The following is a 14245-nucleotide window of genomic DNA, read 5'->3' on the forward strand; positions in this document are numbered from 1 at the left end:
TTAAGAGAACTAGGCCTCCCCACCTCCCCCCACCAAAAAACTGTGACGCTTCTGTTAAAAAAAATTAAGGAAAACAGGGAGCACATACCATACTTTTAAGATTCTATAAATGCAAGTCAACTCAAAACCCTCTAGCTGTGAGCTACTAAGAATAACAAAACACTGCCCTCAAAGGAAGCCACAAGAATATCTTCCTAAACCTACACTATAAGAACAGAAGTCCTGTAAATCTATGGTTCACCTTGCTTAAGTGAACCATGATTAAGAATACTTTTTACATACTTGTTTCCTGCTCCCAGAATTGTGGCGCTTGACTTTCGTTTTGTAAATAATAATAAAATTAAGGAAGACAACTCTTGTAATTTCCTTGAGAAAGACTACAGAAGTGCATGCATGCATGTGTGCATGCACCCATGGGCGCATATTCCCCACAAGCCAGAACGTAAAGACCAGGAATGGCCCTGACCCCTGATCTTCAACCCTACTCATGCTGATGTGTGTGTGCCCAGCTGACCCCCTCTCCCTATCACTGTCCAGTCAGCAGCATTTCACAAAGCCAAGTCTGGACACCTCTTTCCTCTCTGGTGACAGACGGGAAGGAGTCAGCAACTACCTCAGTTTAAAGAATTAGAGATTTAAGTCTCTTAATATTTAGTAAAGAATTCCAAATTAATAAACAACACCAAGTGATGACATACGGAAGGAGTAACATCACTTTACTTCCATTCATTACCCTTCTCACAAGATAAACTTGTCTAAAATGAAATTTCTGTCAGCTGCTCAGAAGACCACTGCAGATCTCTAAGAACTAGAAGTTTCATATTTAGCTATGTTTCCAACTTATGTTCTAGGGGCCAATTAGTCAACTGAAACCTAGCATTTCAGAAATGGCAGGGCTCTACAAAGCCTGCGTAGAGCTGGGCAGCTCAGATGTGAAGCACGAATCCATCTGCAGTTAGCAGCACTACCTCTCCACCAAGGTGACTGTGTGGACATGGACTTACCTCTGAGCCCTGCAGAGCCCATCTGGGCCTTCTCTTGCTGGTACAGATCTCTCTGCTGCTGGGTGAGTGTCAAGGTCTGTCCTTTGCTGTGATATGTAGTACAATACTTAATCACCTGTTCATAAGCACCCTTCATAAAACAAATCTCTGGTCTGTCCTAAGAAAAAACAGAGCAAATAAATTCAAGTTAGTTTTAATTCATATATATCAGCCATTGGGGTCAAAAACAAGCAGCATGGATTCCCATAATACACAGAGAAGTAACTCAAGATAGCACTTGAACTCTGATGATTAAAAGTTCATGAGAGAGCTTTCTGCATCCTTTTTAGAACACAGCATCTACTCTACCCCTTCAACCTCCATACTGAAGGTACGTCTACACTCAGCTCCATACTCTGAGATCTGAGCTCATAACATAACAGGAGAGGTCTAACATCAGCCCACGAACAATGGTTCAGGCTTTCTACAATGCTGTTACATGCATATATGTGACTCCATTTAATGCTCACAACAAGCTTGCAATTGTGGGTATTAGCAGACTTTTTATCTTGGTTAAGTAATATTCAAAAGCTTACAATGAAAACCTGCAGTCCCCTGCCCAACCTCCTCACCTCCAGTCCTATGCTCCACAGAGGCAAACCAATTTTAACTCTTCTGGCTGTTGTCCTGGGTACTTATTGTCATGTTTTAAATTACATTTTTACAGCTACTTTTCTACTTGTCAGTTTATACTGTCTGCTGTGACAGGTGATAGTCTGGCCACCCCCACTCCCTATTCCTTCTCTCTCCATTGTTCTAATACACACAGAACAAGAATCACCAGTGTTCTGCTCACTTTCTAACTCCTCACTGCTGAGCCAAGTGGCCACCAGAACAGTTCACAAATGTCTCAGCTCTCCTTGGAGGCACGTGGCAGAAATGTATTTCCTGCCCCTCTGTACCACTCTGAAGTCAGATGTGCTTTGCTTTGGCGAATAAACATAAGTAGTACTTGTGTCTCTTCCAAGTACTACTTGTGGTGATTTATTTACTACTACTGGTGATTTATGAACCAGTCCATAATGTGGCCCTCCTCTGTCCCTGGTACAACAGTATGAGCTCACACTGAGAGGAGCATCCATCTCCCTGGTCCCTGGGTAAGAAGATGCAGCAGAGGCAGCAGAAAGGTATAATGTTCTTTCCATGGCCTATTATAAGCCAAATACATTTCTTCCTGTTCAAGTTTTGTCTTTCATACAGTTAATAATTGCCTCTTTTTTTATTTGCTTAGTTTCCTTTATACTTATTACTAATTAATTCCAAGCTCTCCATGTCATATTATGAAGCACCTCTCAATGTATTCTGCACATGATCCAATGAGCAGGAAAGCTATTACTCCTCCCATATGATGTCTGAGGAACTCCCGCCTTTCCTTTTCTAGCTCATTTCCAGGCTTGCTACACAACTGGCATCCTGGAGCTTCCCTTCACTCCTCCACTGGTCAGAACTCACTGGATTCTAAGTCTCCCTTTAGTGTATATTCTTACCTTGGAATAACTTATCCATCAATATCGCTCTAAGAAAAGGTATGTGGGCTATGCATTTTGAGACTTGTGTGAAAACATTTTTATTTCACCCCCACATATGTAAGTTCAGCTGGGAAGAGACTTCCTCTCAGTTGAAGGCTCAATCACCTCCCAGCCTCTAGTGTGCAGAGTTGCATCTGGAAAGCCTAAGAAGCCACTTAATTCCTAATCTGTATGTATACTCCCTCCCCCTTGCCCTTCCTCCCCACCCTAACAACCTCTGAAATTGTTTAGAATTCTCTCTCAGTGCCCTCAAATTACTTGAATCAGGGGCTTTGGTGTGTTTATTTCCTCACCCCCACCCCTCTGTAACCCACTCACTGTGCAAAGCAGCCAGTGGGCAATTTTATTCTAGAAACTGAAGTTCTCCCTCTAGAAAATCTCCTGATGTTGTTCAACTCTTGTCATTTTCTGTCACCACTATTATGTGGATGTTGGAACTCCTACATCTATTTTCTGATTTTCACATCTTCTCTTTTATATTGTCCACCTTTTTGACTTCTCTAGTTTCTGATAGACTCCTTCACTTTATTTGAAAAACAATCTATTTAAAGTATTTTGTTGTCATTTTTCATGGTCTCTGGAAATCTTCTTTAAAACCCAGCACTTTGTTTCTCTGAGATCCCTTTCTCTGCTGGCTTGGTCTGCATCTTTTATACTGAAGACCCTCCCCAAGGCTCTCACAACCCCTGTCTGTCTGTTTACATTCAAGACCGAAGCAAATAAAGGTCTAGAAACTCCATGGGTACTGCAGGGTTTATCAACTGATGGCCCTCACAGTGGAGTGAGGAGACAAAGGCCAGGAGCAGGGAAACTCTTCTGGTGAACAAAGAGCTTACGCAGGACCACTCCATACTGTAGGGATCTCCCCAGAACCAGTCAGCTTCTCTGAAACTCTTCCATCTTCTGACACAAAGAATGAGGATATGGGGAGACCTGCCCCTGCAGGCATTCTGAGAAAGGAGAGTTAGCAGCCCGGACAACAACTTTCCCTTAATCATCCTGTGTTTAGTCTTAAAGCGTAATTCTGCCTTCTATGCTTGTGCCCTGGATAAGATTTCTGGTCTGGCCTCAAAAAATAGAAAAGGTACGTGGAACATTTCTATGGGCTCCTTATGAAGAATTTCAACCTGATCTCCTGTTTTTAGCTCTGTATTTTAGGCCTCACCTTTAAAAGATAAACTAATAAAAGAGGAAGTATAGGAAAGTCTTATCTTTTATTCACTGGTTGTCATTTTGGTAGGTTCCAGGGAGAGAGCAGAGATAAATACAGACTGATTGTTGTTCAGTCACTAAGTCATGTCCGACTCTTTGTGACCCTTTGGACTACAACATCCCAGGTTTCCCTGTCTTCACTGTCTCCCAGAGTTTGTTCAAATGGCCACTGAGTTAGTAACGCTATGTAACCATCTCAACGTCTGTCACCTTCTTCTCCATTTGCCTTCAATCTTTCCCAGCATCATCTTTTTCAGTGAGTCTGCTCTTCGAATCACATGGCCAAAAATACTGTAGCTTCAGCTTCAGTATCAGTCCTTCTAATGAATATTCAGGGTTTATTTCCTTCAGGATTGACTGGTTTGACCTCTTTACAGTCCAAGGGACTCTCAAACATATTCTCTAGCACTATAATTCAAAAGCATCAATTCTTCAGCACTCAGACTTCTTTATGGTTCTACTTTCACATCAGTAAATGACTACTGGAAAAACCATAGCTCTAACCTATACAGAACTTTGCAGGCAAAGTGATGTCTCTGCTTTTTAATACACTGTCTAAGTTTATCATAGCTTTGCTTCTAAGGAGCAAGCGTCTTTTAATTTCATGGCAGCAATCACTGTCCTCAGTGATTTTGGAGCCCAGGCAAAGAAAGTCTGTCACTGTTTCCATTTTTCCCCAACTATTTGCCCTAAAGTGATGGGACTGGATGCCATGATCTTAGTTTTTGTGAATGCTGAGTTAGTTTTAAGACAGTTTTTTCACTCTCCTCTTTCACCCTCATCAAGAGGTTCTTTAGTTCTTCCTAACTTTCTGCCATTAGAGTGGTACCATCTACATATCTGAGGCTGTTGATACTGTTCCCCACTATCTTGATTCCAGCTTGGGATTCATCCAGCCTGGCATTTGATTCGCATGATGTACCCTGGATATAAGTTAAATAAGCAGGGTGACAATAGATAGCCTTGATGCACTCTTTTCCCAATTTGGAACGAGTCCATTGTTCCATGTAGGGTTCAAACTGTTTCTTCAGGTTTCTCAGGAGGCAAGTAAGGTGATCTGGTATCCCATCTCTTTCAGAATTTTCCAGTTTGTTATGACCCACACGGTCAAAGGCTTTAGCATATGCAGTCAATGAAGCAGACATAGATGTTTTTCTGGAACTCTTTGCTTTTTTGATGATCCAATGGATGTTGGCAATTTGATCTCTAGTTCCTCTGCCTTTTCTAAATCTAGCTTGAACACTGGAAGTTCTTGGTTGAAGCCTAGCTTGGAGAATTTTGAGCATTACTTTGCTAGCGTGTGAGATGAGTACAATTGTGCAGTAGTTTGGATATTCTTTGGCGTTTGGGACTGGAATGAAAAGTGATCTTTTCCATTCCTGTGGCCACTGCTGAGTTTTCCAAATTTGCTGACATACTGGGTACAGCACTTTAATATCATTATCTTTTAGGATTTTAAATAGCTCAGCTGGAATTGTACTCTGCTTTTCCCCAGTAGCATATTGGACACCTTCCCACCTAGGGGGAGGGCTCATCTTTCAGTGAAATATCTTTTTGCCTTTTCATACTGTTCATGGGGTTCTTGCAGCAAGAATACTGGAGTGCTTTCCATTTCTTCCTCCAGTGGACCATGTTTTGACAGAACTCTTCACTATGACTCATCCCTCTTGGGTGGCCCTGCAAAGAATGGCTCATAGCTTCTTTGATTTATGCAAGCCCCTTCACCACGACAAGGCTGTGATCCATGAAGAGGAAATGCAGGCTGTGAATTCAAGTGAAAGTCCCCTAAAGACAAACTACTTGATCCTGGGCAGCTTTTAAATTGATAAGTTTTTCCTGTCTATGCCAGGCTGACCTCTTCTAGATCCTGAGTCAGGTCAATGGATTTGGGTTCTGTTAGTTACACTGGTTGATTTGTTTTATAGGAAAAACTCATCAGCAAATAGGAAGAAAAGTCAAGCAGTTTTTCCAGATTTATTACCTGCCACTCTGTACTTCTACCCCACAACTGAAAAGATTTAATATACAAGTGAGGCTAGTATATTTTAAATTGCTGAAGTCAAATCTTAAAACTTCACATGGGCCACATTACCTTGAAGTAGTGTGTGATCATATATAAAATATAAAAAACAGACCTTCCAAGTAAACTCATATACATATTCTTTCTATATCACTATATGGACAAGGGACATCAACTGAAAATTATCTAATTCTGATGCAATTTTTGAAAGCTTAGATTACAAAGCTTAAAGTAACAGCCATTTTATTTTTTATAGTTTTGTTTCCAAATGTCCCCCTTCTCTGAGGTCATAAAAGTTCCTTTAAACACTAAACAGAAATTTATTCTTCCCCTCATCATCAGTTTCTGGCACAAGTTTAGTGTTGGGCAATTTAAAACCAATGTTTCCTACTTATTAGAAGTAAGAGGGAATCCTCTCCCTAATTCCCATCTACAGAGATGTAATTGGTTTCAAATGTTTGTTCACAGGCAGAAATACATAACCAATTACTAATTCCTAATAAAGAAAATATAAAAATAACAACTATATATTTTTCAGGGCAAAGTAAGTTTACACATCAAGCTGGTAATAGCAACTGTAAGTGATATGATTATACAATGTAGATTTCATGACTCAATACATTGCGTAAAAATTTCTAAAGCAGCTAGAAATACGGGAGAATTTTGATATATCAGTGTATTTCATTTTGCCAGTTTGTAAGCTGGACCAACTAACATGAATCATACACATTTGGTAACCACTCTTCCGCAAGAGAATATGGTTCTGTTCAGTCAGAAGACAATACATTCTTCAGTGGAAGAACACAGACAACAGTCAGTCAGCAGAAACTTGTCACCAAGAATAAAAAACGTGTCAAAAGACTGATGTCACAAGCTCCAGGACACTGAGACCAGGCTCCAGCTCCTTTCAGTTGTTTGCTCACACAGCAAAACTGACATGTTTGTGCATAAATTCAAAGAGAACACAAAACAACCAGGGCTGAGTCTACTATGAATGACACACACTTCAGAGCTGGTCTGCGTTATGGTCTATGACAGCTTAAATCTAAAGGTGCATAGTAAATGAAAAATAGTAATCTAGTTAAACAATTCAGAGTAAGTTTTCTGTAAATGGAAAGATACCTGCTGTGTTCGGTGCACACACTTAACAGCCATCCACTTCTGCTCAGAGCTAAAAGGGTATTCAGCTTTTCTGATATAATCCTGTTGAAGTCCATCAAGACCCATCTATATGGCACAAAAGAAAAGTTAATTCTCACCAATTCTTTTTCCTTTAACAAAGAAACAAGAGTCACAACTTGCAGGGAAGCAGGTTAGAGATACCTGGATTATCTTCAAACAGCAGCACTCCATCTATACCATACTTCTCTGAAAAGCAGCATACATGTTCAGTGTGAAAGCCTGGGCATATAGATAGTCCAGGGCACACTACTGAACTATGTGCAGAGCAAAATTTCAACACTGACTACATTAAAATCTCAACTGGCTCAAACTCTGGGAGGAAGTAGGGTAAGAAAGAAAGGTATCCAGCCAATACATACTGTATAATCAATAGAAGTTTCAAACTCAACTCCTCGATTCTCAAACAGGGTAGATACTCAAATCTACCCTGCCTGCTGCTGCCATCCTATACCCTCTCGCCCCACCACTGACACACTGACTACTACTAATGCCATGCAGTAGTATGACATTAAAATTATTCCAAAATACTACTCAAAAATATTCTTCAAATTATTCAAAAATCAAGTTTACTGCTCCTTCCTGGCTTTTAAAGGTCCTGCAGTAACCCATCACACAGCCAACTCAACAAGCCTCTAGGCCATTCAAACTGTTCATTTCACCTAGGCTAACCAATTCAAAAGTCACAATCCAGTCTACCCTTATGTATTCCTCAAGCTTTTATTCTTCCTCTTCACCTAGCTTACACCCCACTCCATCCCTATCTAAATCCCTCTTTCCTTTCAAAGTTCAGGTTCCAAGTCTTAAAGTGCACTCTTCTGATACGTGGCTCAGTGTTAAGACTGTCTGCTTCCTTGGTCTGCCTTTCATTTGTTCCAGTCTGTTACTACTGAATTCCTACCTAAACTGTGAGGTCCCCACCCATAAACAGGTGGTTTCATGTTCTTTATTTCTCAAAAGGAGAAAGTTAAACACAATAAATTTCAATATTTTTAAAAAGTGATACTATGCTATTTTTAGTTACAAGGAAAACAAATGGTAAAGGAAAAAGGAAAGGGACTTCTCGTTAAAGAAGTAGATACATTATAAAACCACCAATTTGACTTTATCAAATCAATATTATAACAACCTACATTTCTATACTGAATCTCAACAGAAGCAACCTCATTCAGAGGCATCCTATTTTATACACGTTTCCTAAAACTGCTCTTAAAAGCAGTTTTATTTTTGTTATGGGAGTGCCAGGTTGGACTTTTAGGTTTCTCATTTAATCCACTGTAGGACTTAGAAAAGGAGATTAACTGGGGTAGAGTCACTGAGATTAGCACCCTTTCTTCCCAACAGAAACACTATCTCTACATTAATTTTAAGAAATTAATAATGGAAGGAAAGGGAAGACTGGAAAAAGAAAAGCTGATTTCTCATCTTGGCCTTAATACCTTTACATGGAAATACTAAAGAATGTTGCCTATTTCATGTTTGAAAATTGGCACTTATCAGCAATTACACGTATTTATAAAACTTTTCATACAACACTCTGAATATTACGAAAAACAACAGCATTTCTTTGTAAGAATAAACCCATCACTGGTCATTAGTCTGTATGCTGCATGTAGGAGATAGAAAGTTATAGTGAAAACCCTCATGCTCTGTATTTCCAGAAAGACTACAATTGGTTCCCAAAAGGCAGTACAAACTATGAAATCCTGTGCATCTTCTTCACTCCACACCTAAAAGCCAGCAACACTCAAATCCACGGGTTCATATTCTCTTGTGAGAGTGATGTTTTCACATGTCAAAGAAGAGAGGACCAGGCACATACCTTCATTGCAAGAGCAATTAAGGCTCCTTCCGTTGGTTTCCCCATTAGAGTGTTATTTCTAATTACAGCATCATTGCACACACAGCCAGCCTAAGAGAAACACACAACTATGAACCCATCACTGAATCCTAAGTCATTATGAAGAAAGCCACTTTCTTAAAAAGAAAGCAGTATTTACCTCAACAATTCTACTAACAGATGGGTTATAGAATCCATGAACAACATCACCATCAACAATCACTTCCCCAAATGGATTGTAGCCAACTCCAGTAACCTACGGAACATAAAGTAGAGTCAATAATACACTACAGTAGGCAGTGACAATACTTATGAAAACAGAAAAGTGATGAGCTGTGTTCATCATGACACTATTAAAAGTAGAGAAGCATTTAAATTTATCTAAAAGAACATTTAATAGTAAAAGGAATAGATAGTAATTTTCACTACAATGATAAACCTACAGTTAATTCCATACAAATAATTAACTATTATGCTAATTATAATACATAGTACATTGTAAGTAAACAATATAATTGCTAATATAACCTTCTATTGCTTCTACTTACAACATATTATTAAAAAGGGAAAATAAACCATGAAAATCTCTATATATAAGTGAGTTTAAATTTACATAACATTACATTTATAGGTGTGTGTGTATGTGTGTGTGTTAGTCACTCAGTCGTGTCCAACTCTTTTCGACTCATGAACTGTAGCCCATCAGGCTCCTCTGTCTATGGAATTCTCCAGGCAAGAATACTAGAGTAGGTTGCCATTCCCTTCTCTAGGAGACCTTCCCGACCCAAGGATTGAACTCAGGTCTCCTGCATTGTAGGAAGATTCTTTACCATCTGAACCACCAGGGACGTCCTACATTTATATAACACTACAATTTGCAAAGAATTCCAATCTATTACATTTGACATTTGTGACAAACCTATGACCTAGACAAAAACAGAGTTCATTTTGTAAATATGCAAAGCTCAGAGATAAGTGATTTACCCTAGCACTTACCAACTACTTTAACATAGTGTGCTACACACCAATTTTAAAAATCAGAGACAGAGACAAGTCAGATACTTACATATTGCAACAACAAGCCAAGCCAAATACAAGCTAAAGTTCACGATAAAAATAAGGCAGTTTAAGGGAATTAACAGTTAATGCTTAACATACAAAATTCTGGGCTTAAAACACAAGATAAATTTATATCCTACCTTTCACACCTGGACCATATAAGCACATGTAAACCCAATGACCCTTCTGAATCATCCAGAAAAGACACATCCAACAACACAGCACTGGGTATCCTAACCAAATCTAACACCCTAAATATACAGTCTCATTTTGAGGCCTAGTAAACTAGGATTAAATAGACCCAAGTACAACTTCTGTTAATTTGTGAAATTCTTCCTTTGTTCACAGAACTGGCTTTAAATACATTTTAAAATACTGTTCCCATAACAAGTAGTATTAATGAAAATTCCAGTCAGAAATTCTGCCACAACTAGCTGAGATTGAAACTTGTCCTCATACAGCTTCAAAATTAACCAATGTACATACACTAACATGCACTTCAGGGGCCACTCATATACAATTTTTAAAGTAGAATAATTCATGCATTCATTTATTCTTTCAACAAGTATGTACTACTACAAAGCAGACCCTGTGCTGGGCACCAGAATTTCTGCTCTATTATGCTCAGGGCATCATGGGAAGAGAGACAGAGGACTTCACCTAAACAAAGAGGGAGGGAGCTATGAAAACATGCACCACAGGGTGAGTTCTAGGTGATCAGCAAAGCTTCTCTGAAGGAATGGGTTAGAAATGAGGTGCAAAGGATGAAGGTGCAGAAGAGGTGCATAAACTGTTTAGGACAGTTTAATGTTTAGGACATTAAACTGTCCTAAACAGTGAGAACAGCACCAAAGGTCCTTAAGTAGGAGCAATTCTGTCACACTGCAAGAACCAGAAAGTCAGTGTACTTGGTCTATGGAAAGCCAAGGGGAGATACAGATTGAGGAAGGAAGTATGGGACAGAACCCAGAGCCATGAGCAGCCCTACTTCAGGACCCTGGTCATAATGGGAAGCCATTAAAGCATCTTCACTTAAGGAATTCTGAGAGGTTCCTTTGTTGCAGATAGAGCAAGGGTCCAGAGTCTGGTAACAGATGGATGTAGAGACAGACAGAAAGGGTTTGAGGGAGATCAACATTTCTGCACTGAACAGCTGGAGCAGAATCAAGACTTGGGAGAATTACACGGGATGGAAAAATACTCAGCTGTCAACTAACTTGCACCCTTGTGAAGACACTGGAATGGTTAGGAACTCTAAACACCAAGACTCCTAAAAAGGAATTCTGCTGTTAAAAAAAACATCTACAGTACCTCAGCACGCAGGCCATCCGAAGTAAATATGTGGGTAACAGTCATTTCATTCTTGGTCAGGGTTCCAGTCTTATCTGAACAAATCACATTACAGCAACCTGAAGAATAAATCACTATAAGTCACAAGAGTCATTTAAAAAAAATGAAAGTTTACACTGAAAACAAATTAAAGATTCTAGAAAACTGCCTTGCTTCTCTGAATATTGTAAAACTCAAGCTCATGGATAATTTTAGGTTGTTTTCTCTAATCATGTTTACTTATCATAAGGTAATTTCTGGAATTAAAAAGATACTGATAAATGCTTTTTTTTTTTTTGAGAAAGCTACTTGATATCAACTCTATATAGCAACTTTATACATTTTCTAGAAAGTTTCAAGGTTACCTAAATATAAACTCATGTAATTTTTTCAGCAAGTATTTTAAGGAATTTTTGCCTTCTCAATATTAAACTACAAACTAGAAGCTAAATTTAACATTTTTGAATTCCTAAATAAAAAGAACCTTCATAACATACATAAAGTTACCAAAATTTTCGTATCATACATATAATTACATTATAGCAATATAACTACTATATACTTACTGTTCTTAATAAATTCAATTCAAGAATGACAGTTTAGGATCTATCATTATCAATTATTTTTCTTGAGATGTCAAACAAGAATAAATCTCTGTAATTCTACAGTTTCATGTTACTTCATTTTAATATATATATATTTTCTATTGTAGTATAGTTGACTTACAATGTTTCAAGTACATAGCAAGGTGGTTCAGTTACACAAATCACATTTATTATTTTTTAAATTATTGTCCATCATAGGTTATTACAAGATATTGACCATGGTTCCTTATGCTATATAGTACACCTCTGCTGCTTGTTGTACACTATTTTTTAATTAGAAATCTAGCATTCTATTCATAGTAAGTCAAACAAGCAGAACCAAAATGTTGTAATTTTTTTAACTGGGCAAAAATTCATGTTATGTTCAAAAAACTATAAAGCATATATATTATGTATACCAAAGCTTTTCTACAATGCTTGATAAAGACCTGAAAAAGAACACCCAAAAAATACTGGATATATTGGAGAACATAAACTAAATGAAATGGGAGCACTGAATGTGAAATAGAAAAACTGAAACAAACTAGGTAGAGCACCATACAGTCCAGTTGTTTTTAAACATGATTGCTCATTTGAAATTTATCTCAAGCTCTGGAGGAAAAAAAAGCAATACCTGAGCATTTGGACTTTTCAAAACATTTCAAGATAATTCTGATCTACATTTAGGTTTTAAAAAGTGATCACAGGTTTTTCTAATAGAGCCTAATGTTGGTGATACAGAGTTCTACTATTCTTCTGTTGACCAATCATGATACAAAGGTATTAAGTAAGTTACATAATCACAACAGTAAAAGATGTTTATCAGTTTTCACACTCAACAGCCAGACAAAAAATAAAAGATAACTACAATTGCAAGCCATAATAGGAACATGATTAATTTAACAATATAAAATAATTACATACAATTTGAGGTGGGGGGTCAAGCAGAGTGATGTGGTAAGTGGAGTGCATACATGCACATGTTTTCATCCACCCAGCCAGTCTATGTCTTTGGTTGGTGCATTTAATCCATTTACATTTAAGGTAATTATTGATATGTATAAACCTGTTACCGTTTTCTTAATTGCTTTGGACTTATTTTCTGTAGGTATTTTCTTTCTCTTTTGTTTCCTGCCTAGAGAAGTTCCTTTAGTATTTGTTGTAAAGTTGGACTGGTGGTGCTGAATTCTTTTAACTTTTGCTTTTCTGGCAAAGCTTTTGATTTTGCCTTCAAATCTGAAGGGGAAATTTGCTGGGTATTCTTGGTTGCAAGTTCTTCCCTTTCATCATTTTAAATGTGGTGCCGCTGCCTCTGGCTTGAGAAATTTTGAGAATTTCAGCTGATACTTGATGGGAGTTCCCTTGTGTGATATTTGTCATTTTTCCCTTGTTGCTTTTAACATATTTTATCTATCTCTTTCATTTTTGTCTGTCTTGTGTGTTCCTCCTTGGCTTTATCCTGTCTGGGACTCTCTGTGCTTCCTGGACTTGGTTGACTATCTCCTTTCCCACATTAGTGAAGTTTTCAGCTATTATCTCTTCAAATATTTTCTCAGGTCCTTTCTCTCTTCCTTCTCCTTTTGGGACCCCTGTAATGAGAATGTTGGTGTATTTAAGTTGTCCCAGAGATCTCTTAGGCTGTCTTAATTTCTTTTCATTCTTTTTTCTATATTCTGTTCTGTGGCAATGATTTCCATCATTCTGTCCTCCAAGTCATTTATCCATTCTTCTGCTTCAGTTATTCTGTGATTGATTCCTTCTAGTGTATTATTCATCTCGGTTTGCTTGTTCTCTAGTTCTTTCAGGTCTTTGGTAAACATTTCTTGCATCTTCTCCATTGTTTTCCCAAGATCCTGAATCATCTTCACTATCATTATTCTAAATTCTTTTTCTGGAAGATTGCCTATCTCCACTTCATTTAGTTGTTCTTCTGAGATCTTACCTTGTCCCTTCATCTGGGACACAACTTTCTACTTTCTCATCCTAACTTTCTCGAAAGTGGTTTTTGTTTTAGCTGCTGTTGGGACTGTGTCTGTTCTTGCTTCTTCTGTCTGCCTACTGATGGAAGAGGCTAAGAGGCTTGCGTAAGCTTCCTGATGGGAGGGTGTGGCAGTGGGAAAAACCGGGTCTTGCTCTGGTGGGCAGAACCTTGTTCAGTAAAGCATTAATCCAATTATCTGCTGACGGTTGGGGTTGTCTCCCTTCCTGGTAGTTATCTGGCCTGAGGTGACCCAGCCCTAGGATCTAAGGCTCTATAGTAGAGTTAAAAGTGACCTCCAAGAGGAATTAGCCCAAGGAGGGACCTTCCCAGACTGCTACTACCAATGCCCCCATCCCTGTGGTGAGCCCCCACCCACACCTCCACAGGAGACCCTCCAACACTAGTGGGTATTGTTGGTTCAGTCTCCTATGGGGTCACTGTTCCTTTCCTCTGGGTCTTGGTGCAGGCA

General features: G+C 38.6%; 1 protein-coding gene across 5 annotated transcripts in view; it reads right to left on the reverse strand.

Moving 5' to 3' along the window:
• ATP2C1 (ATPase secretory pathway Ca2+ transporting 1) overlaps positions 1–14245 on the reverse strand; it is a 155774-nt gene that overhangs the window by 20215 nt on the left and 121314 nt on the right. For all 5 annotated transcript variants that reach the window (XM_070376155.1, XM_070376157.1, XM_070376158.1 and 2 more), the window contains 5 exons: positions 11194–11291; positions 8984–9079; positions 8806–8895; positions 6927–7031; positions 1005–1161 (listed from right to left, as the gene is read on the reverse strand). In XM_070376155.1, the coding sequence (XP_070232256.1) occupies positions 1005–1161; positions 6927–7031; positions 8806–8895; positions 8984–9079; positions 11194–11291 (546 nt within the window). The remainder of the gene's footprint in view (positions 1–1004; positions 1162–6926; positions 7032–8805; positions 8896–8983; positions 9080–11193; positions 11292–14245) is intronic.

Source organism: Bos mutus, chromosome 1 (assembly GCF_027580195.1).
Source record: "Bos mutus isolate GX-2022 chromosome 1, NWIPB_WYAK_1.1, whole genome shotgun sequence".
Classification (NCBI taxonomy): domain Eukaryota; kingdom Metazoa; phylum Chordata; class Mammalia; order Artiodactyla; family Bovidae; genus Bos; species Bos mutus.